General features: G+C 35.9%; 2 protein-coding genes across 2 annotated transcripts; one reads left to right on the forward strand and one right to left on the reverse strand.

The window, feature by feature from the left end:
- Positions 1-7,633: 7,633 nt before the first annotated feature.
- On the reverse strand, positions 7,634-9,941 carry zgc:153157 (uncharacterized protein LOC751674 homolog). The gene has a single exon (XM_058379657.1). The coding sequence runs from the start codon at positions 9,664-9,666 to the stop codon at positions 8,926-8,928; it is 741 nt and encodes a 246-aa protein (XP_058235640.1). The 5' UTR covers positions 9,667-9,941; the 3' UTR covers positions 7,634-8,925.
- Positions 9,942-20,886: 10,945 nt separating this feature from the next.
- Positions 20,887-23,542, forward strand: vrtn (vertebrae development associated). Its single transcript, XM_058379618.1, has one exon. It carries the CDS (start codon positions 20,887-20,889, stop codon positions 22,936-22,938), a length of 2,052 nt encoding a protein of 683 aa, XP_058235601.1. The 3' UTR covers positions 22,939-23,542.
- The last annotated feature ends 2,254 nt before the right edge of the window (positions 23,543-25,796 follow it).

The raw sequence follows: 25,796 nt of genomic DNA on the forward strand, positions 1-25,796 counted from the left end.
ATTTCTGTAAATAAATTTCTAAAATATTTGTAAATAAATACAATAAAATGAAAAATCTCTGTATGAGGTCAAGTCCATGTGATGCTAAATTCCACTACAGTGCTGCTGGAGTCTGATTGGTCAGAAGGTGTTGATGCTCATTACTATTAAATGTAAGTACATCGCACATAAAAAGTCAGTGTATTTTATTACTAAATAAATAAATAAATAGATATATACATAAATAAGTTTCAGGAACATAATGGACAATTCCTTCACTGACCACCAGAGGGTCTTATTTAATTGTCTGCTCAGTTTCCTCCACTGACTGTCTTCACCTGCTTTGTGTTTTCTCTCCTTAATTGTGTATGTGTGTGTGTGTGTGTGTGTGTGTGTTTTCCTCTTGCTTTTTTTCCCCTTGCTTCAGTCTAGTTTCTGATTTTAGCTTTTCTTGTTTTGTTTTTTGTCTCCAGCATTTGTCTGTTTTTTTTTGTTTTTTGTTTTTTTTAGCTTTTTCTCACAAATAAAGTGTCTTTCTGACATGACATCTGCTATAGAACATGCTGAGATACTTGTTGGATGTAAAGGTATCATTATTTTGATTTTTTAACATATTTTTAATATTTAATATAATATAACTATTTATTGATTGATTGATTGATTGATTGATTGATTGATTGTGTTTGAAAATTTCCTTTATTCTGTTCGTCCACTTGATGGCGCAGTTCTTCATAAATACATTAAAAGGTTTTTATTCCCTCTATGTTTACATTATGAACTGAACTGAAGCTCTGCTCTGCTGCTCTGTGCCTTTATTTACCCCCGAATCCGCCCAGGACTGGGGTTTCCTCCTCTCCTGAGTAAATGACTGTTTTGTAACCGAGTCTGCGGTCGTCTGATCGTTTTAATCCCAGTTGAGCACCAGTTTGTGTTGTGAACTCAGCTTTAAACCAGTTAAATGGTCAGTGAAGCGCTGAGCTGATTACAAATAATAAAAAAACATGAGAATAAAAACAACAATGTAGAAACAAATGAACAAAAAAAGTTGTAAATTAGTTTTAAGGCAAATTGTGTTTAATTATTCTCTAAAATTATATTGTTTTAATGAACATATATTTTCCATAAACATACAATTGCCTGTAATAATAATAATAATAATAATAATAATAATAATAATAATTTTTTTTTCTGGAAAAATAAAGCCAGTTTAGGATGTTAGATTTAAATGTTGCAGCAGCATTTAAAATCTTGTTACATAATAATCCATAAAAATATTACCAATTAAAAATTCTTCTAAAGTAAGAATAAATAAATTCTATAATAATTTATATCTAAAGTGACAATTTTTCCTTTCATTTCTTGTAACTGAACAGTGTACCATAAAAGGTCAGCTATTATTATTATTATTATTATTATTATTATTATTATTATTATTATTATTTATTTTTTTTAAAGAATTTTCTCTGTAATTTATTTTCTGATTTATACAGTGCAGTAAACTTTGCCCCTAAACATCTCTCTGGTGAAAATAATCCCGTCCAAACAGGGCTGAAACACTGGGTTAAACTTAGCTGTGTTTTAGGATAAAAACAGTGAGTATAAATGAAATAAATGACAGGAGTAAACATCAGATTTCTAACATTCTGGTGTTTTTATTTTTTTCTTCAGTGTGAATCGCTGCATGTTTGCCTTCACTTTTCCGGCCGCTCTGTTATTATCCCTGATTACATCTTCTGAGGGTGCGGTGTGTGTGTGTGTGTGTGTGTGTGTGTACAGTGATCTGATCATTATCTGTGTGTAATGTGAAGTGGATCTGTGTAGTGTCACGGCGAGGCGTCTGATCTCCACTACAGCATCACAGACTCTCCTTCACAGCTGCAGTGTGTTTAAACCCTGATTCATAATCACACACACGCCTTTGTGCCTCACTACACCACTGCTGCTCACAATTACTGGCACCCCTCATGATCATAAGGAGGCTTAATGAGCAAATAATAACAACAACAAATATCAAATATATATATATATATACAAGAGATGTTTTGACATTAAACATTTAGAGATGCTGTATAGTTTTAGTTCTATTCTATTATTATTATTATTATTATTATTATTATTATTAACAATTTCCTTGATGAAATCTTCTTCTTCTTCTTTTTATTATTATTATTATATTTAATTTATTATTTATTAATGTTTAATAATCCTATGGGAAAGAAAAAGAAAGCAACAAAAACAAAGCTTGTTATTAAACCTACTAATTTAACTGATCTAATTTACAAAACTAGCTATTTGAAGTAATTTAAGTAGCTGTTAACTAAACTGACATACTTGTGCATCTGAAGGGCCAGTATTTCAGTTTTACATAGGAGTTAAATGATGCTAAGTCACATTAGCAATAAAACCTACCTAGCTAATTTAATAAACATTTACAAACCAGGTTAATTTACAATATATTACAAAACCTAACTAGGTAGTTCACTTAACAAGCTCATTTACAAAACATGACTATTGAACATGCTGACCTACAATACTATACTACAATACTACAATACTAACTAAACAAATTAACCTTGCATTTGTCTATCTATCTATCTGTCTGTCTATCTATCTATCTATCTATCTATCTATCTATCTATCTATCTATCTATCTATCTATCTATCTATCTATCTATCTATTTAAATTACATTTACATTTCTGGCATTTGGCAGATGCTCTTATCCAGAGCGACATTCAGAAGTGCTTTAAGTCTCTAGCATTTTAACACTGGTTCAGTAGGTTACAGACTTAGGATACCATTAACCTAAAATGGGATGGGTTTTTTTTTTTTTTTTTTTTTTTATTAAACATACACTACTCACAAAAAGTTAAGGATATTTTGCTTTTGTGTGAAATTTATAGAAAATAAAAGTTCACACTACAGTGATCTTATATCATGAAAGTCGGGCATTTAAGTAGAAGCTGCGATGGTGATTTCCTCATCTCAAACAATTTATTGAAACAAAAGCCAACAACAGTGGTGGGTATACCACAACAAAAAATGGCAATGTCTCAATAATTTGTCATGTGCCCTTGACCATCAATTACAGCTTGACAACGACGTCTCATGCTGTTCACGAGTCGACTTATTGTCTGCTGAGGCATGGCATTCCACTCTTCTTGAAGGGCGGCCCTCAGGTCATTGAGGTTCTGGGGTGCAGGGTTACGAGCCTCTACACGGCGACTCGGCTGATCCCATAGGTTTTCTATGGGATTCAGGTCTGGAGAAAGTGCAGGCCACTCCATTTGAGGTACCCCAGCCTCCAGCAGCCGTTCCCTAATGATGCGACCTCGATGTGCTGGAGCATTGTCGTCCATGAAGATGAAATTAGGCCTGTGTTGTTCATGCAGTGGCACAATGACTGGATTAATGATGTTATTCAGGTTGTATTGGCTTGTCACTGTACCATTCACAAGATGTAGGGCAGTTCTGTATTGAGTAGACACACCTGACCAGACTGTAACACCACCACAACAGTGGCTGATGCATAGCGCTCTCCTTGATGTCTCCAACATCGTTGGCGGCCATCATTTCTGCTCAACGTGAATCAACTTTCATCAGAGAACAGCACTGAGGCCCACCAGTCCCTCGTCCAGCAAAAATGCTCCCTGGCCTGACGCCTGTGTCTGGTGGTGTGGTCAGGTACCCTTGCAGGACGTCTAGCACGCAGACCACGCTGATGTAAATGGATTCGAATGGTCTGATGTGACACTTGGGTGCCTCTGACCTCCCTTTAATGTGCCTGGAGTTGAGTGGCATTCATTATCCGGTTCCGCAGGGCACTGTTCACAATGAAGTGGTCATCAACGTGGGATGTGGCCACAGGACGTCCACTTCTATGCCTTTCTGTGACTCTTCCAGTCTCTCTGTATCTCTGTCCCAACCTGCTGATGACACTCTGTGACACTCTAAGCTCAGTGGCCACTTCCCTCTGAGAACATCCTGTTTGAAGCCTCACAATGGTGAGGTTCTGTTGATCAGTTGTTAGGTGTGGTCTTGGTCTCATGATGTCAAAATGTGAACAGCATGATGAAGAGGACTGTTTAAATACCAATTCTAATTGAACCAGGAAATTTATTGGTCGATTCATGGATCAAACATCAGTTGTGAATTTTGCCGTTAAGCACCTTGTTAGAGAACAGCAAGTTCTGCAAAAAGTACTGAAACACTGAACAGTTGGACATGAGCATTCAAAAGTGTAGAGAAGGTCAAATTAAGTTGCATCCTGAAAGCCCAATATCCTTAACTTTTTATGAGTAGTGTATAACAATACATAAACATGGAAAGGTAAAAGGTAGGTCTTAAGACGTTGTTTGAAGACAGTCAGAGACATGGAGAACTAAACTAAAAAAAAAAAAAAACAGAATAATAATCACATTTAATATTTTATAGTTTATTATTAATCCATCCACATTTTTGAGGAAGTGGGAGGAGTTTCCTCCTGTTGTTATTGTGTCCATGTTGATGATTGAGTGTCTTGGTCATGTCTCACTCCACAATGGAGGTTAATATGAAGCTCATATGAAAGTAGACACTCAGGACTTTAAGAATTTGTCGTGTTTCAGAAGGATTTCTGTTTTTCTCTAGACTACTAGGGCTGATAGATTTATAGAAAAGTTCCATTCCACAGAAATGTTTGTATCTTCAGAGTAAATGTTGATCTCAAACCCATTTCTGCTCTCTGAGACGTTCTCCAAGTGCTTCATCTAAAAAGCAGCTCAGATTTCATCTTCAACCAGTAAAATTCTGTGTAAGGTTCTCCAACAGAGGGAAAAACACACGTCTAACACACACTGAAAGACGACAGACTCGTTTTAGATCAGACTCACAGACACAACATCATTCATTTCTGTACACTGAGTGAAAACGTCTCATACGTCCCTCTCTGGTCCAGTGTACTGGATAAAAAGCGTTGATATGTCCGTGAATATCCTCTTTATCCTGCAGGATCAGAGCTGACAGTGATCATGATGGACTTTTTGGGAGTTTGTGACGAGATTACAAAAGACTTTTTTAGATATACAACATTAAACCTGTGTTTATCAGTCACTCCTGTGAAACGTGATTTATGCTGAATAAATAATCAGGGAGTCAGTTTGAAGCACTATGAAGGCTCTTGAAGGAAATGTTTGAGACGTCAGGAGAGTAAACAGCTTCGTTTCACTTCCTGTGTTCATGTAAACTTCAGAGGCCGTGTTGCTGCAGCTGATCAGTATCTTTCCGTTTGTTCTCTTCAGGGATCTGATGCTCTGGACTCGTGTGCTGGATTAAATTTAGGATCAGATCTTTGCTCATAAGCTTTAATGACAGGTGTATGACTGTTTTTGTTTATATTTTGTTTATGCAACAGCAGTCCTCAAACTATCAGGATGGAGAGACGTTTGCTTCTGTATACAAAAAGATCGGAATTTCAAAAGTCTCTGCTTTACTTCTGACGCTGGAGACTCCTTCATTAAAAGCCCCTCTGAATGAGCCCGTTGCTATGGAAACGATAACATATTACGTTATTCCTATGATGCTTCATCTGTTCTCTGTGTGGTCGGGAAGGCAGAGGATTCGCTAGGGACGATATAATTATAGACATCTCTGCGGTAATTAAACAACTCGTCGACTCACGCTGATTAAAACATTCGTCTCTGAGGCATGGGAATAACGGAATAACGGAATACTCTGCGAGAAAAGAAAAAAATCTGGAGCACAGACCAAATGATCCAATGTTTCTTATTAAACAATGACAAAAAACACTGGTGTTTATGATGGTTTATAATCACACTCTCTGTGTTTATAATCATTTATAATCCCACTCTCTGGTGTTTATAAACATTTATAATCACACTCTCTGTGTTTATAATCATTTATAATCCCACTCTCTGGTGTTTATAAACATTTATAATCACACTCTCTGTGTTTATAATCATTTATAATCCCACTCTGTGGTGTATATAATCATTTATAATCACACTCTCTGTGTTTATAATCATTTATAATCCCACTCTCTGGTGTTTATAATCATTTATAATCCCACTCTCTGGTGTTTATAAACATTTATAATCACACTCTCTGTGTTTATAATCATTTATAATCCCACTCTCTGGTGTTTATAAACATTTATAATCACACTCTCTGTGTTTATAATCATTTATAATCCCACTCTGTGGTGTATATAATCATTTATAATCACACTCTCTGTGTTTATAATCATTTATAATCCCACTCTCTGGTGTTTATAATCATTTATAATCCCACTCTCTGGTGTATATAATCATTTATAATCACACTCTCTGTGTTTATAATCATTTATAATCACACTCTCTGTGTTTATAATCATTTATAATCCCACTCTCTGGTGTTTACAATCATTTATAATCCCACACTCTGTTGTTTATAATCATTTATAATCACACTCTCTGTGTTTATAATCGTTTATAATCCCACTCTCTGTTGTTTATAACCATTTATAATCACACTCTCTGGTGTTTATAATCATTTATAATCACACTCTCTGGTGTTTATAATCATTTATAATCACACTCTCTGCTGTTTATAATCATTTATAATCACACTCTCTGCTGTTTATAATCATTTATAATCACACTCTCTGTGTTTATAATCATTTATAATCCCACTCTCTGGTGTTTATAATCATTTATAATCACACTCTCTGGTGTTTACAATCATTTATAATGACCCAAATGAGGATGAGGTTCCCTTCTGAGTCTAGTTTCTCTCCAGGTTTCTTCCTCTTCTATCCAGTGTCCTTTGTTAAAAGTGCAAAAGTTTTCTAGAAGGTTCTCTGCTTGGAAAAGGATCTTTAACTGATTAAAGAACCGTAAACTGAACGCTACCTAAACATTATGTCATTTAATGTGTCACATATCAACAGATATGATTCACCAGGCAGCGATTCATCAACAAGAACCTTCTAGAAGTTTAGACGTTGAAACAATTAGTAACAGTTCCCTGAAGAACATTTTCTTTAAGAATATAGTACACTCTCCTTAAGTGGGTCTTTGTCTTTAGGGTGTCTGGTTCTATGAAGTACCTTTAACATCCATGGAACTTTTTCATTGAACAGAAGGTTCTTGAAGCTTCTTTAGACTATAAAAAGGTTCTTTATGACACTAATAAAAAAAGGTGTTTTTTTTAACCATTTGCTAGAAGGTGGTTCTTCTCTGGCTTTAGTGAAAATTTTTTTTTGGAGTGGAACAGAAATGTAATTATTGAGAAACTTAAGTAAAGTAAGTAATATGTTGTTTCTTAATAAATAAATAAATAAATAAATAAATAAATAAATAAATAAATAAATAAATAAATAAATAAATAAATAAATAAATAAATAATATTGTCATCACTGGCAATTGTTTGATGTTGTTTATTGTTTCTCACTACTAGTTATTTAACTTTTATTTTGAATTATTTATATCTTTAATAAAACTTCTTTTTTTAAATTCTTGATTTAAGTGTGATATTATATGTGCTTTACACTGTTGTTAAAATTATATTTTATTTTTATTTTATCCTCATCATCTTATTTAAAATGATTGCAGTTTGGTCCAAAGACAGAGACCAGAGACAAGATGATTTTTTGTTTATTTTTGATCTTCGTTTGTGTTTTTTTTTTAAACTCAACATCCATGTCACTGAAATAAACCAAGCCCCTTTTATTTATTAATTTCATTTCATTTCATTTCAAATTTCAGTTCCTGCTTGCGCTATACTTTTCTATATTTATATATTTTTCCATGACTGTACATACACGGAGAAAATTTCTACATACGTCACCACTTGACTCTTCAATACTTCTGCTCTTCTCCTGGGCCTCTAATAAACTCAAATAAACTCTAATAATCTCTAATAAACTAATAATAATCTCTAACAAACTACTAATCTCTAATAAACTTGTAAAAATTTTAATAAACTCTAATAAATTCTAATGAACTAATAATCTCTAATAAATAATAAACTCTAATAATCTGTAATAAACTAGAATAAACTCTAATAAACTTACAATAATCTAACAAACTAATCATCTCTAATAAACTCGAAAAAATTTGAATAAACTCTAGTAAACTCTAATAATCTCTAATAAACTCTCAGTATTCTGATGGATGTGTGCTGTAACTCGGTCAGACATGACGCCTTATCTAAATATCTGATTTAATCTGAGACAGACGATAAACGAGGTTAATCTCTAAAACAGCACCGTCCTTACTTTCATTTATATTTCAAATGAGAAAAATATGTGAGTGTAATATTTCACCCATATTTATTACTGACGCAAGCTGATGTTTTATGAACCTCACTGACATTTTCATTCCTGTTTCCACAACGCATTAACAAAACAGGTTTCATCTTTTCACCCGAACTGTTTGGGACTGTAAACGTTCTAAAAGTCACTAATCATCATTTCGTTACCTTTAGAGAAGAACATCCAACATGCTGGATTTTGTTTGTTTGTGTTTTGATGGTTTATTAAATCCACGGATCAGAGAGATTTCTTTAAAGAAATAATTAGAACACAATGTTATGTGTTTGGGGAAAAAAAACAAGAGAGAGTCATATTATTATTGTTGTTATTAGTATTATTATTATTATTATTTTATATAATATAATATTTCCTGAATTATTGAACCTAAACCATTTAACAGTTAGATGAATAAAGTTATATCGTGTATTTATAGCATCTAATACTCTAACAAGCACAGTGTATTCTCTCTCTAAGTGAGATAAATGTGTAAAACTAAATCATCTGTTTCTATTCGTTATATATATGTTCATTAAAATTTCTTAATCCAGGAATAAAAGCAAACTAAAACCAGAGTTAAATAAGAGTCCGTTCAGCTTCATCATGGTTTCCATCCATCCATCATCTCATATCATGATTAGTCCTGCACTTTTTTTTCATTCAGTCTGTAAAAATGTCCTCGTCAGAAGATCCCCGGGCTAAATCCGTGTCCGTGAATCTGCGGTGATGCTGCGCGTGTTTCTTGTCGCTAATCCGCTTTTCGTTTGGAGACGCGGCTTTACGCGTCCGCCGCTGACCCTTCTCTTCTTCTTCTCCTCCTCCTTTTTCTTCCCCCACTGTTTCTTCTGCCTCTTTTTCTTTCGCGCCATCACTCCCAGACCCTTGATAGCCATAATCAAACCGGGGTCTTTCGGAGATCTCGAAAGTCCGCACGGGTTTTGTGCTGAAAGAGTCTGCGTGGCCTGCGTCATCCTGCGTCGGCGCGCGACTCGGCTGTGCATCGGTAGAACCCGGGCTCGGTTCGGCTGTGCTCTGGAGAGCGACTAACCAGGCTGTTGTGGTGTTGTTCTCCTGCGTCTCCAGCGATGATGCGTTCGTGTTGTTGGTGTGTGAGAGATCAGCGGCGTGTGTGCTGTTCTGGGACTCAGTAATGGACCATGATGCACAGCTCATAACCGACATCTCGGGCCGTCTGGAAGAAGATCCAGAAGAAGTCGGCTTCCAGATCAGACTGTAGTAAATGGCCAGGATAATGGCAGCCAGAGACACGGACAGAACATAAGCGAACACTGTAGCTAATCTAACCCACTGCTGGTTGGTCCGAGCGGCCATTTTCGCTTTCTTGTCGCCGGTGTACGTGGCTGGTTTGCCTCGTTCATCCAGAAAACTCCGGTCCTTCATTATCCAACACCTTCTCTCTCTCTCTCTCTCTCTCTCTCTCTTGTTTTCACTCCCTTCTCAGTAGCTCACCTTCCTTCATCCCGCACACTTCCAACCATTCCCTCATCAATCCCGACATTCCCATCCTCTGCGCTGTGATGGATGGATTAATATTGTCTCTTGATGTCCAGCTAGATGAGATGTAGTGTGATGCGATGGGATGAAATGATGAGCAGATCCTCCAGCAGATGCAATAATCCACCGAGAGGCGGAACCTGTGATAGAGGAAGAGGAGGAGAAGGAGGAGGAAGGGAGTGAAAAAAAAATTATCTAAAAATAATAATAAACGCGCACCTTTTTTTCACCTCCGTCACATCCCGTGTCATGTAAACACGTAAAGACGGATTATTGATTTGTCTCGATGGAGAGAGAAACACAACAGTCACATCAGGTGATGTTTTCAACTTCATTAAGAAAAGAAGAAATTTAAATATTTTTTATATTGAATTTCATTTTAATTAATCAAATTAGAGACTGCGCATGCGCGGTCTTAAACACACACAAAGGCTAAATAATAATAATAATAATAATAATAATAATAATAATAATAATAATAATAATAATAATAATAATACTGCTGTAAATTTATACACCTTAAAATTTCCCCCAACTCAATTTAGATTTTATCTATAAGTTTGTGTGTATAGCCTAATTAAACTAAATTAAACAAAAAGACAAAGAAAATTTGTTTATAATATCAAGACACAAGGCCAAGGAAGAACATTAAAGCTTATCTCATTAAATCTATTATTAAAGCTAATTAAAGTCCCAAATATTCTATAAAGTACCAAAGGCTGAGGAATAATTATATAAACTTAAAATGCTATTATTATATTATATAAACTTAGAATGCTAACAACAAAGGTTCTTAAATGGTCCTTGTCTTTAGGGTGTATGGTTCTGTGAAGAACATCCATTTAACATCCATGGAGCGTTTCCATTGAACAAAAGGTTCTTTGTGGTGGAAAAAGATTCTTTACATCATAAAAATGCTCCTTCTGGCACTAAAGAAAAAGATTTCTAAGAACCATTTACTGAAAGGTTCTTTGGGGAACCAAAAAAAACCCCCTTGTTTTAGGGTTCTGCACTCTTAAAATATAGAGAACCTAAAATGGTTCTTTAAGTAGTTTTTATACGGTGTACACTCTTAAAAATAAAAGTTCTTAAATTTCCTTTTTGTCTTTAGGGTGTTAGGGTTCTGTGAAGAACATCCATTTAACATCCATGGAATGTTTCAATGAACAAACGGTTCTCTTTAGTGGAAATATTTTAATAAAAATGATCTTTTTTATGACATTAAGGGAAAAATAGATTTGAACCATTTACTGTTCTCTGGTCCTTCGTGGAACATCTATTTTTTAAGAGTGTGCAGCACCATGCAGACACAACAACAACAACAACAACAACAACAATAATAATAATAGTAATAAAAGAAAAAAGTTTATATAGGCGTAAGACACTGAGCACTCTATCAGAAATGAAGGTATCAAACAGTGCTGTTGGACCCACACAAGTGTTTTATTGCTTATATATAAAAGGAAGACTGTTTTTCCTGTTTGTTTGTTTGTTTTTTTCAGTCAGATGGTCTTTTGAGAACCGCAGAATTATTAGTTGTCAGAAAACAAAACCATGTGATCAGGTCAAGTTTGCGTCTTACTTGATTACTCCCAAGTCCACCTTTTACCTTCACGACTGTACCTCCAGCATCCTTCACATCCTCTAGAGAGGTTTATAAGATCCTGGCTGCATTATGTCACTTCAGTGAGCGCCATCTAGTGGAGGTCAACATCAAATACATCACTGCTTCATGTTGACTTTCAGAATCAGGTTCATTGCACACTATATTGGCAAAAGTATTGGGACACCCCTCCACATCATTGAATTCAGGCGTTGTTTTTCAGGGGTTCCAGTGAAAGGAACTCTTAATGCTTCAGCTTCATACCAAGACATTTTGGACAATTTCATGCTCTTTGTGGGAACAGTTTGGGGATGACCCCTTCCTGTTCCAACATGACTGCACACCAGTGACCAAAGCAAGGTCCATAAAGACATGGATGAGTGAGTTTGGTGTGGAGGAACTTGACTGGCCTGCACCTCAACCCCATAGAACACCTTTGGGATGAATTAGAGCAGAGGCTGTGAGCCAGGCCAAAACTGAGACGTCTGCCTTTACATGCACATGAATGTAATATGGAGTTGTCCCGCCCCATTACAGCTATAACAGCTTCAACTCTTCTAGGAAGGCTTTCCACAAGGTTTAGGAGTGTGTTTATGGGAATTTTTGACCATTCCTCTAGAAGCTCTGTGAGTGTGTGTGAGCATTTGTGAGGTCAGGCACTGATGTTGGAGGAGAAGGTCTGGCTCACAGTCTCCACTCTAATTCATCCCAAAGGTGTTCTATGGGGTTGAGGTCAGGACTCTGTGCAGGTCAGTCAAATTCCTCCACACCAAACTCACTCATCCATGTCTTTATGGACCTTGCTTTGGACACTGGTGTCATGTTGGAACAGGAAGGGGTCATCCCCAAACTGTTCCCACAAAGTTGGGAGCATGAAATTGTCCAAAATGTCTTGGTATGAAGCTGAAGCATTAAGAGTTCCTTTCACTGGAACTAAGGGGCCGAGTCCAACCCCTGAAAAACAACACCTGAACTCAATGATATGGAGGTGCCAATACTTTTGGCAGTATAGTGTATTGTTTTTAGACACACAAGGAATTTGGTAGTGGCTGTCAAAAGTAGAGATATAAAATAACTACACTATACATTTAATTTACAACAATGCCATACAAGAATAAAATGAAATGAAGTCCACAATATAGAGATTATGAGACAGGTTATTAATGTATCTAAAGTGAGATAATAGTGCAGCAGTAGAGTGTGTAACACATGAGGATGAAGTGGTGAGTGTGTGTTCTTACACTACAGTATATACAGATGTAAAGCGAAGTGTAACACGTTTGTAAAGAGCATGGTGATTAAAACCACATTGTTCAGAAATGTAAAGAAAAGAAAAGAAAAAGAAACTTTACCAACAACAAAATAAATCAAAACACACTAAAGAGAGCAAGATTATTAAAAAACATTAATAATCATTAACATGATTACCATAAGAATACAAACACAATTTGTGATAATGAAGGAACATCTGTGGAAGTCAACTTTATTATTATTAGTTGTATTATTAGTATTTATTTATTTATTTAAATCCTGCATCTAGCTGTACTGCTGTAATATTATAATACATTTTTTGCTTCAAGATCAACATTTTTATCTCTTTAAAATATTTAATATTGAGTTGTAATTATTTTATCAGCTGTAATCTTTTTGCCCTTCTGATATTTTTGTCCACAAAAATTTCTACAGGAGTGAAACGATGCTGATGGTCTGCAGTAGAGGGCGCTGTGTGCTGATGGAAACACTGCAGATTAAAATTCTACTAATATTCTAGGCAGGTGATCATGTTAAACTGAATCAGAGGAAATGAAGCTGCGCTGTAGTGAAGCTTGTCTTAAAATCTGATTCTCTTAAATGTTTGAATTAAATGCTCAAGTGTGTCGGTCCAAACAAAACCAAATTCTGTCCTAAAGTTGAAAGATTAATTGTAATATCCCGCAGGCCATTCGGGCCCTCAACCAGAACACCTAGAATCTGGACTTTCTGGACTTACCCCCACACGACATGACATCTTTTCTGTACATCTTTGTGTGCACACTGCACTGACATTTATATTTGCCTTATATATACATCTACATATATATTTATATATTTATCTTACATATGCACACTGTACATACTGTATTCATTTTCTACACCATTTCAGAGTTGACCATTTTATCTACATATATGCATATACTGTATCTTCTATATATTATAGAGTCTACACATATATTTATTTATATTGTTTTATTTTTCACATATACTATATATATACTATATTGTACTGTATTATATTAGTGTATTATATTTTTGTTTTTATATTTGTTTTTTTATATTTAGTTTATATAGCAATTTTATATTTGTATACGTTATATATTATATTACTATTTTTGTTACTATTTTTATTATTTATTTTTTTATTTTTATTTTATTTTTCATTATTTATAATATTTACTGCTATATTGATACTACATATATATATATATATATATATATATATATATATATATATATATATATATATATATATATATATATATATGTAGTATCAACATATATATTGATACTACATATATATATATATATATATATATATATATATATATATATATATATATATATATATATATATATAGCTATATATGCATACATAGACATATATTTGCATATGCATATCTGACATTTGACTTTCAAGTTATTTTCGTTGGTGATTTCTACCATTTCATTTTCCCTACTTTTCCCTATATATTCTTAACTATATCCCCTATTTTTCATGTCCACACTTTTTCTTTTTTACTCTTTCTTTTTTATGTAAGACAGTCGTAAAAAGCATTTCACTACATGTCATACTGTGTATGATTTCGTATGTGACCAATAAATTGTGAATTTGAATGTAATATTATGTGACCTCTTTAAATTAATTATCAAATATTTGCATGTGAGAATGAACATAGGCTTTCCAAATGTCATAAAGTGTCCATTAATAATAATAATAATAATAATAATAATAATAATAATTATTATTATTATTATTATTATTATTATTATTATATTTCTAAATGTTGATCTGCTTTTTGTATAATAATAATAATAATAATAATAATAATAATAATAATAATAATAATAATTATTATTATTATTATTATTATTATTATTATTATTATTATTATTATTATTATTATTATTATTATTATTATATTAAAAGGAGGAAGAAGAAGAAGAGGAGGAAGAGACCCACACATCCATATAATTCTTCCTCTGTTCCCCTAAATACTTTTTTATGTTCAAAATTATACCCCAATAAAACTTGTTCTATAATCTCTAACCTAAAAGAAATATCATAATTACCAGAGATGAATTGTTCTCAAATGACTCTTTGAATCGGCTCTTTGAATCGGTTTGTTTAGCTGAATGATGAGAATAAACTTGCATTTGTGAGTTGTTTTCTTTTCTTTTCTTTTCTTTTCTTTTCTTTTCTTTTCTTTTCTTTCTTTCTTTCTTTCTTTCTTTCTTTCTTTCTTTCTTTCTTTCTTTCTTTCTTTCTTTCTTTCTTTCTTTCTTTCTTTCTTTCTTTCTTTCTTTGTCTTTAGTAACTTTAATGCTTCTATGTTATATGTTTAGTTCTATGTTTGTCTGCATCACCCTGTACACTGTTTTTGTTCTGTGTAGCACCTCTGGTCTAGGAGGAATGTTGTTTCACTTCACTGTGTACTGCATCAGCTATATATAGTTGAAGTGACAATAAAGCTTCTTTGACTTTGACTCATACGTCTTTATAAACATCTGATCTGTTCATCTGTGTGAGTGATGAGTGGAGGGTTTGACTCTAATGAGTTGATAGAGTTGACTGGTTATCAGAATGGATTAAAATAAATCTTCATAATGAAGCACAGACACCGGAGAAGAATATCATGAACACTGAATTTATAACACAATGTGTGTTTAGACCAACAATTACTGGAATGTAGAGAAAAAAGCCAGACACTGTGTATATATTTCTAAACCTCTCTGATAATGTCATAAAAATTGATGTTAATATGTTAATTATTTTTAATTAATTAATTAATTAATTAATTAATTTTATTTTTATTATTTTATTTTATTATTTTATTTTATTTTTAAAAGACTGAACATTTTTTTCATATTTTAATGAATTAATTCTATCAGACAGGAAGTGAGGTCATTTCTCTGCAAGGTTGTTTTTTTTTTTGGTTGTTTGTTTGTTTTTCTCTAACTGCACATGGCACAGATGTTTAGCAACAGGAACTGATGTCAGCACAGAAGATCATTCACGCCCTGAGAATTCCACGCAAAACAGGAAGTGAGGCAGCGTCTCTCTCAGCAGCGGCTTGATGTATTGCCATTAAACTGTGTAAATCTCTGTGTGTGTGAATAATCTCCTGGTCCCAGTGGCTTCTGGTCAGGAATTCAGAGAGTGTCTGGACTCTTAATATTATCTGTCTTCTTTATTCATTTCTGGTCCAAACAGCGTGTGTTTCTCCGAGGTGATTTAATGCTGATTAACTACAGCTACTTTTATTCTGTAGAATTTGACTTTCAGCTTTAATGTCATAAGCAGAAAGGGTAATTTTATGAAAGATGATTAATGTGCTCTAATGTCACTTTGAGTCTGAATAAAACTCTTATTAACAGCAGGCCATAAAAAAACAGAAGAAGAAAGGTTTTATTTTTAGAGAGTTTCAGTGAAAGCAGTCAGGTGTGGCTTTATTCATTTACACACTGAAATGAACAGGAAACAGGCGATTCCTCCTCACACACTGCTGCTCATTAACACACACACACACACACACTGTATTGTTACATACAGACGTCAACTTTTTTATTTTTTTTGTAGGTGACGTCATTTTTTTTTAATCAGCAACCAATAATAGCAAAAAAATAAATGATTTTAATTTCATTTAATTCTGAATAAACATTTCATAATGAAAGTAAACGATACACTGACTGATGGATAGATAAAGAAAGAGTTCTAAATAGATTTTACGATAGTTGTACATTTTGTACATTTTTATATTTTAACTGCAAAGAAGAAATATTCTTTAATTATTACCATTTTATAGATTAAAAAATAATATATATATTTAATGTAGTAAATAATTTATATTAATATTTTTTTTTAATAAATGATGTGCTTTAATAGAAAATGGAAAATGGAAAATGGAGAAAGAATAAAATAGTCACACAAATAAGAAAATAAATAATAATAATAATGATAAAATAAGTATAACAATTGATTAATATTAACTAAAAGAGAATATTTCCTTTAAAAAGGTTGTTTCTTTTTTTTTCATATAAACATACAACCTATATTGCTGTTGTATCTATTCGAGAATTAAATAACAACTTTTATTATTTATTTAACTTTTTATTTTATGTCATTTTTTTACTTTACTTTTTATTTTATTCTATTTTATTTTACTTTATTTTTACTTTTTTTATTTACTTTATTTTATTTTACTTTTCTTTATATTTTACTTTTTATTTTATTTTATTTTATTTTATTTTATTTTATTTTATTTTATTTTATTTTATTTTATTTTATTTTATTTTATTTTATTTTATTTTATTTTATTTTATTTTATTTTATTTTATTTTATTTTATTTTATTTTATTTTATTTTGACTTTCCTGAAGGTTTGTTAAGCTCTGTGTTTTTCTGAAAAAGCTCTGTGTTTTTCGACGCCTCTCGCTCCACTCAGAGGAAGTTAAAGACGCTGCTCAGCTTTACAAACTAAACCCAAAGAGAATCAGAGAAGAAGTTTGCATTTTGCCCTCAGCTCTTGAAGCGAAGTGTTCAAACGCCTCAAAGAGAGAAAAAACCCCCAGTGAAGTCTGAAACGTTTGTGATCTTTTATCTTCACTCGGCTGTGCTTAGCATTCTCGGGCTAATGAGATAAGCGGAGAGGAGACAAAGGCGAGCCGAGAGCAGCGGCGTGTTTCAGAGCCTCATGTTGTGACGATCCCTGGAGGTGTCGAGGACCTGATCTTGACTCGTCCTCGCCTCACACTGCCAAGCTCAAGAACAAAAGGTGCTGGGTTTCCCCTCGTCCCCTGAGCTGCTGATCTTTGAACTCCCACCTCTCTCTCTCTCTCACACACACACACACACACACACACACACGCACACACACACACACTCAGCCTAGTGGCCCAGCATGCAGCAGACCGGTGGAGCCGACCCCAACGTTGCAGCATTAGCATTTTAAACGCTGTGTGTGTGTGTGTGTGGTTCTGAATCCTGATATACACACAAAGGCACTCAGAGAGAACTGATGTTCCACTCAGAAACCTCGCACCATGATCTCAACTATCTCATGAACTTTACACACTCTGGTAAAGAAATTAATGTTAACACACACACACACAGAAAGAGTCAGTGTAGGACTAGAACTCTGCAGACAAGGAAGTGTACTGGAATTAAAGCTTCATTCAAGAAAACTAAACTAATCTAAAGAAAGAAAAATAATAAAACAATAATATTAATGAACACATGAAGTAAATAACATAGCACATAACTTGTGTTGTCATGGAAACCATTCAGAAAAACACTGAAACTAGAAATGAATGAAATAAACAAGCAGACATAAATAAATAAACCATAGGCAGGGGTTGGATTGAGGGGGGTCTGAGGGCAGTTTTGGGGGTGGTTGAAGGTGTGATGGGGGCTCTGGGCGTGGATGGGGTGGTTCGGAGGGTGGGTGAGGGGGTGATTGGGGGGGTTGTTGTGAGTGAAACAGTCATGACTGTGCACCTGGAACAAAAGGTGCTGTGAAAGACGTGCAAAAGGCAGACAGAGAGAGGTGTTAAAAATCACCCAGGAACAACGAGGGCGTGATACACACCACGGCATCTCCACACACAACCTTGTCTCACACTCAGCTCCATACACACACACACCGTCTACATCTCTCTCTCTCTCTCTCTCTCTCTCTCTCTCTGTGTCTAATCCACAAAACTGTACATTGTGGTCTGTCCAGATCCAATCACATCATCAGTTCAACACGACCCTCGCCTTCACGTTTCCACTTCTTCATGTTACACACAGGATTTAAGACACCAGTTCAGATCAGTTTCAACTTTAAGACCTGGAAAAGTTTCCTAAATCTTAAATAACACCCTTTTTCTACTTAGGACATTTAAAGACATTTTTCCTTATGACCTGATATGTGCTGAGGCAACAAGCTGCAGCTAAATCCTGCGTGTCATAAAAGTGTCAACTGATCATTTCTCACTTCGAGTTAAAGAGTAAAATAATGAAGCTAAGAATTCTAACCTATGGTTATGTGAGGATGTACAGGGATGCAGTATTTACAGCAAATTTATACACAAGACTTCACTTACTTTACTTTTTAGACTTATAAAAAATAAATAAATAATCTCTGGGCTTTTGTGCAATATTAATAACTGCTAAAGATGGAAAATTAAAAATATATAATGGTCTAAAAAAATCATTAAAAAAATAAAATTTGAATTCATTTAAATTTATTTAACTAAATAAATGTTTTATTTTATTTTATTTTTAGAATTTCCAACAGAATCCTCACATGACCAGAAGTGATGTAATGGAAATCTTTTTAATGTGACTGAAATATGCAGTGTGACAGTTTAATGACTTTATATTATTGTTCTAAAAATGCTAGGATTGTCTTTTTTAGTTTTTTAGCATTGTGAAATAAGTTCTTTTTAATAACTTTCTCTTTATTATTATTATTATTTCCTACTGGCCTGTGGAGAATTTTATGTTCGTCCTGATGACTGTGATGGAAGTGATTTTTGTATTTATAAACAATTTGTCTGGAAGTTACCTGATATTTAAACCCAGTTTCCTGTTTAAAGCACAAAACCCGGTTCTCTCTGAGAGCATCAGGTCACTGTGAGAGATATTTATGATATCTATGTTGATGTTTGGTTATCTGGAGGACCTGAACTTGCCTCATGAACCTGTATATTTCTGTTAAAATACATGAATACATGAATAAAATGTAAACTGTTTTGCTGAATTCTAGCTCATCAGAATGAAAGTACTTTAGTATTTTTTCTTGCTTTTTGCGTAAATGTTTTGCATTAATAATCTAGTCTAAACAACAGAGTTTGTATGGTCATTATTGTCCTTGATGTTGTTTGGTATTTAAATCAAGTTTTCTTTCAAAACATCAACACAAACAATAAAACGAAATGTGAACAAAAGTTTATCTTTAAATCTTTAAAAAAGGGGGAAAAATCTTCACTATCCAGTGTTGGATCTATGAGGAGCTGATTGGACAGTTTGAATGACCTCAAAATAAACCATTTGACCCTTATTAGTGTTATTAAAGTGAAGACGCCCGTGGCACTTATGGCCTTTTGGTAATTAAACGCACACCGTAACGCCAATGTGTGTGTGCGCGTGCGCGCGCGCGCGTGCTTTCCAAACCTGAGACAAAAAAGCCCCAAAGTGGGTGATGGACCATTTCCTGGAGGAGGACCTTCTCGTTTCAAATGATCTCGGCTCGGAGTCGAATCAGTTTCTGAGTCATGGAGTAAACTCGCATCCACACACTGGTCCTTCATCTCTGCGCGCGCACACACACATATATACATATACAAACACACACACACACACCTGAGTCACACGAGGAGCTGTTTTTATATTTAAAGGTAAGACTTTTCTAAAGTTATTTACAGCTAAAGTACGAGTTCAGGGAGCGCACGCGGAACTTTGAGTTGTGTCTTTGGATCAAAACGCAGCGTTTAAAGCGCGCGCGCGCGCGAGGCCTCGGGGATGAGTTTTTTTGGACTAGTTTGATCTGATTTTTTAACACACGGAAGGTTTTAGTCGCAGTTTTAACACGCGGAGGTAAAGCGCGTTTTATTATCTGTTTATTTATTTTTATTGCACTCGTGGATTAATGATGTGTCTGATTGTCTGATTAATGTGCTGGAGAAAAAAAACCCGCTGATTTTCCGTCAGGCGTGAAGAAGTAACTTAATGCGCTCTTACTCACTCATTTATTTGTGATAAGCTTAAACCTGCTGTTTTCTTTTCCTTTCTCTTTTTTTCTCAAGCCGAAACAGCGTTTTGTTATCAGATTATTCTTTCATTTAAATCTAATTTATTCTGCGCATTGTTTTGTTCCACGCATCTGTGAAGTCGTTTATTCTTAATCATGATTATTTTCTTAATGATGTTTCACAAGACTGCAACTTGCACGTGGCAGTAAAGCAAAACATTTTGTTTCTAAATTGTCTAAATACTTAGTTCTGCTATACGCCATTAGCTTGCTTTATTGATTGATTGTTAAGATTTGAAATTACAACTTTGTCTACATCATGCAGATGATGTACCTGGAGATAACTTCTCCAAAAATGTGGCAACAAAAACAGATATTTATCCTTGACACATCACAAGTTTAATAGTTTGGTTATCTTTATGACATTAAGTGGCACACAGTCACATGGTTTATTGTCCATTTCATTCGTATTTGATGCCAATCCGATGTTCTCCTTGTGTTCTTCACTGCAGACATGATTCAGAGGAAAGAGCTGGTGCTCTCCGTGCTGGAGGAGCTCCAGGAGGCTACCGAGTCCATGGGCTTGGATGCCTTGATAAAAGTGGCCCTGGAGGTGGAGCAAGTCCTCGCTCCTTTTCACCTCCCGACAGCCGTGTGCTCAGAGATCTCTTCTTGGATGGGCATCGATGCCGTGGCTCACAGGCTTTACCCGGCAGATGCCCCGGCTGGCCTGCTTCCTCTGGTCTGCAAAGGGGAGGGCAACCTGCTGTTTGATGCCGCCAGTATGCTTCTGGTGGGGTCCACAAGCCTGAGCTTGGAGCTGCAGGTCAGGACGGTGGTGGAGATGCTCCTGTGGAAGCAGTATTACCTATGTGGCATGATTGACTCCAAGGTCATGCTGCAAGCATCCAGGTTTTCACTCTGCGCTGAAGAGTCACAGGACATGCTCAGGCTGCCTATGCAGGTTCTGGAGGCCATTTTTGATGCTGATGTCAAGGCTTCTTGCTTTCCAAGCTCTTTTGCGAACATGTGGCACGTCTACGCGCTGGCTTCCGTCCTCCAGTGCAACATCTACTCCATTTATCCGATGTTTAACCTCAAGATCAGGCCCTATTTCAATCGCCTGATCCGTCCCAGAACGTGGCCCAAAGACTCTGAGCCGTTGACCCTCCACATTATGTGGTCTGGCGAGCTTGAGGCTGGCTCCATTTTCAAACCACGCAACTTTGTGGCCTTAATTCATGCAGGTGATCTTAAAATCGGAAGTCCAGGGAGCGAGCAACGGTTGTCATCGGTCAAGTCCCTGGATTTGCTGAATGAGGACTCGCAGCTTTCCTACTCCACCCTGAAAGACAAGTTCAACATAACAAAGAGCACCTTCTATCGCTGGAAGAGGCAAAGCATGGAGTATCATAAGAAATCAGTTGCCAGGTATGAAGCTAAACACTTTTTCCAGTCCTGTTACAAAGAAGGTAAGCTCATTCCCCAGAATCAGTTCAGAGAGTTCTTTCCAGAAATCTCCAGATCCACGTATTATGCCTGGAAACATGAACTCATGGCTACTGGAAGTATCGGTTCTGGAGGTTCCACCGGAGAGGTGAGCCCTGGAGATAGCAACGAGCAGGACTACTGGTCCTCTCCGGAGACCATGAAGCAGCCAGTCCAGGAGACCTTCACCAGCATTTTGGCACTCAAGTCTGAGAAAATGGAAGGAGATCGATTTCAGAACGCAGCCCTGATGCAAGAAGCGAAGAAAAGCCTCCAGAACTGCATCGCCACCAACACGTCGTTTCCCTACCGCATTTTCAAACGAAGGTTCCCGGGAATCTCAAGGTCAACGTACTACAATTGGAGAAGAGAAGCCTTGCTGTTCACGCCATTCAAAGATCTGTCAGGAAACGGGGAAGAAAGCCCAGATCTGGATAAAGTCCAGAATCCAAAAGGGAAGCTGTTGCCGCCGGGTTTGCTAGCGAGTCACAGAGTAATCCCCAGAGTCCGGCTCTCAAGGTGCAGCCAGAAGAGTCTCCGTCTGATCTACCTGCAAAAGAAGAAACTCAGAGAAGAAGCTAAAGCATGCGCTCAGAAATCTAAGATATCGCTGTTCAAATTCAAGCTCAGGTTTCCATTCATATCGTCATATTACTACAGGCTCTGGAGGTATAAGAGATCAGAGAAAGCGTCTGATCTGAGTTTTGAGTCTGAGAAACCGGAAGGCATCGACACTGCAGCAGACATCCTGAAGCGAGAAGAAACCCAGGAACGCTTTACATTTGATGGAAATGCCGAGTACTTTAAAAACCACACCGTCGACACCAGTCCCGAATACTCCAAATCATACTATCCTCTATCTGACAAGACCAACAACAACGAGCAGATGTTCGTGATGGACGTCGTGGCGTTGGCGAACTTCAAGGCCAAGGCTAAACTGTTCCTCCAGCAGCGCTTTGAGGAGAAATCATTCCCTACATTCAAAGAGTTCAGGTCTTACTTCCCTCTCACTCCACGTTCCACTTATTACATGTGGAAGAGGGCTTTGCATCACGGCGTGCCGTTAGTTCACGGATAAATACCTTCGGGTTATCGTTTTTTACACGTTTCTCATGGCCGTGAGTCTGGCATCCAGGTCATTTCTGCTCCACCGCGGTGTAATTGCAGTTCATGCATCTTAATTGTTCCTTTTTGTTCCCCCCCACTTGACTTGACCACTTGGTTTGCAGCTCAAGGACATTTGCATATGTGTGAAATCAGACAGTCTGTTTTACACGCCACTCAGCTCCTGATGGCCCTGAGGCAAAAGGCAGTTCAAAGCCACAGATATCAGGATTTCAAATGACTCTCTTTTGTTTGGGTTTTGGCCTTTGCTTTAAATTTTAAATCGACTCCCATCATCGACTCCCATCATCGACTGCCGTTCACGTCTTTCTTTTGAATCCTTTTTTTAAACAGAAAAATGTATGTCCTTTGTTTTTATCTAATCCCATCTCGAGAACAAATCTATTACTTGTATATTTAGTTTTAGGGTGTTTTTTTTCCACGCTTTGTTGTTTTTCTTTACACATATATATTTTTATACTGGGATTAAATTTACTTCGGATACAAGGTATGAAATTCGATGACGGGTTTTTTTTTTTTTTGCACGTTGTGATCACTGTTCACTTTTGTAAAAGATGTAGAAGAACTTCTGGCTGCTGCTACTGTTAGATTTTCAGACAAAGATGTTTTCTTGTACACTTAAGATTATCTGTAAAGCTTTTTGTTCTTTGTACTACCTATTTTGTGTAATTTTTTTTGATTTGTAAAGCTCAGGAAGTTGTTGTAAAAGGGGTTTGCGTGGCGCTCTGATGTTTATTTAAAAGTCTAATGTGCAGCTGAGGATTTTTTGTTGTTGTTGTTGTTGTTGTTGTCGTCGTCTTTAAATTTGGTTTAAATTCCTGTTTAAAGTGAGATCAGTGAGTGTGATGGATTCTAATACAGGAAATAAATCGTGTACTCAACCCATGCTGTGCTCCAGTTCTTTGAAACAATCATTTATATCATTAAAAATGTATACCGTTTTAATATAACGTTACAGAGGAAAAATATCGAGTTTGCACGAGTTCATGTTTAGTGAGGAGTTTAGCTAGCTAGCGTTAGCATACAGCATGGTAAACAACAGATGTTAGCCGAAGCAGGGGGCAAAATAATCAGTTACATTGAAGCATCATTTCTCAGACTTTTTTCCACCCCTAATTAGCGCATTAAGAAGATTTCCGTCACACATTAACATTAGATTTGTTTTATTAGTTTATCTCTGCCTGATAATACGTGACAAATTTTCAGTGGGTTTTTTCACCTCCCGGCTGAATGAAGAGCTAATTTTATACAGTTTATTATCGATAAAACAATAACGTGTTCTGAAAGTGCTTTCCGATCTAAAACTGGAAGAAATAAACGCTAATTTGTTCATTTTCGTGTCCTTTCTGGGTTATTTTTTTACTCAGCAATTCCAGTAACAGCCACCAGATGGCAGTAGCGCGTTGTGAATATAAATAACCGATAGTAGGTTTTTCATATGACATGTTCTCTATAAAGTTATTTTTGTCTAAAGTGGGCTACACTAACAAGCTTGCAGTAAAACTCTACGCAATAAAGGTGTTTAGGGAGGCATTAGTTGCAATAAATTAATATTTTACTTCTTCACTTTCAGTCAGCACTTTATAAGCGTGAGGTGAGAACACACACTGGATAGGACATTGCTAATCATTCTCATACACACACACACACACATTCACACATATTCACACACTCGTTCACACCTTCTGTGTTTTTGGGAGGTTGGAGGAAAATGGAGAACCCGGTCAAAACCCACTAGGACACAAGCTGTGAGAGATTTTTTTTATTATTTTTGCCATTTTTGTCACCATTTTTGCATCCAGTCTCAGACAGGTTTTCCTGACCACTGATGGTGACCTCCTGTTTCTACTTCCTGCTTGTGCATTCTCTCGTCTTCTCCCCTGTAGCTTTATTAACACCTCAGGTGTTTTTTTTTTAAGTCTTGGATGCATCCTTGGATCTCATTGCCAGCTTTATTCATGCTGTGTGTGTGTGTCTGTGTGTGTGTTTTGTTTTGGTCTTTACTAACCGTATATCAGTGTTGTCTGATCCAATTGTATTCTTCCGGCTCCCTTTAAACAGACCGTCAGCTCCTGGGGGATGTTGTGACAGCAGTGTATTTGGTGACTGTACACACTGATTGTTGTGGTTTTTGTGAGTCTCATCGTTTCCCTCTGGTGTTCGTAAATTTACAAAAATGGAACTTTTCTTTTTGGTGCACTGTAAAGCCGTGTGTTGGAGGATTTTCCTTGTTCATTCTGACAGGAAGTTAGCAGTAGTTGTCTAGACGGGCGATACTAGTAAGTGTGGAGAAAACAACAACAGTAAATAAATAAATATTTCCACAGCCATCTGCAGCATCTTTTTTTCCTTTGTGTTAATGGAGCGTTAACACCCTGATATCACTTGAGGGGTGTGTGTCTGAGTGTGTGTGTGTGTGTGTGTGTGTGTGACACACCCCTAAAAGAAAGCTAAAACTTAAATTGAAACAGTGTGTGAGCAGTGAAGCAGAGTGAATGATGTCACTAGTTTAGAGTAAGAAAAAACAAAACACTGTATTTCTTATGTTTGAAAATGTCTAAAAGCATCACTTTATCGTTTTGAACATTGAGTTTATTGATTATTGAAGCATAAAATGTTCAGAAATACAATGATCTTATCGCACCACCCGGTTGCCATAGTAACAGCGTGTCTTCGTGGACGGGGCTAGCCTGTGGAGCTAGTGTTCCATTCCATGACAAATCAAATCATCCCATTGGTGCATGAGTCGCTCCTGATTTGCACCGGTCGATCTGGACACGCCCACACTGACATGCCCTGCACTTTAACACG

Source organism: Hemibagrus wyckioides, linkage group LG25 (genome assembly GCF_019097595.1).
Source record: "Hemibagrus wyckioides isolate EC202008001 linkage group LG25, SWU_Hwy_1.0, whole genome shotgun sequence".
Lineage (NCBI taxonomy): Eukaryota > Metazoa > Chordata > Actinopteri > Siluriformes > Bagridae > Hemibagrus > Hemibagrus wyckioides.

Coding starts and splice junctions, on each gene's coding strand:
- zgc:153157 (XM_058379657.1), bottom strand. CDS start 9,666: ATGAAGGACCGGAGTTTTCTGGATGAACGAGGCAAACCAGCCACGTAC.
- vrtn (XM_058379618.1), top strand. CDS start 20,887: ATGATTCAGAGGAAAGAGCTGGTGCTCTCCGTGCTGGAGGAGCTCCAG.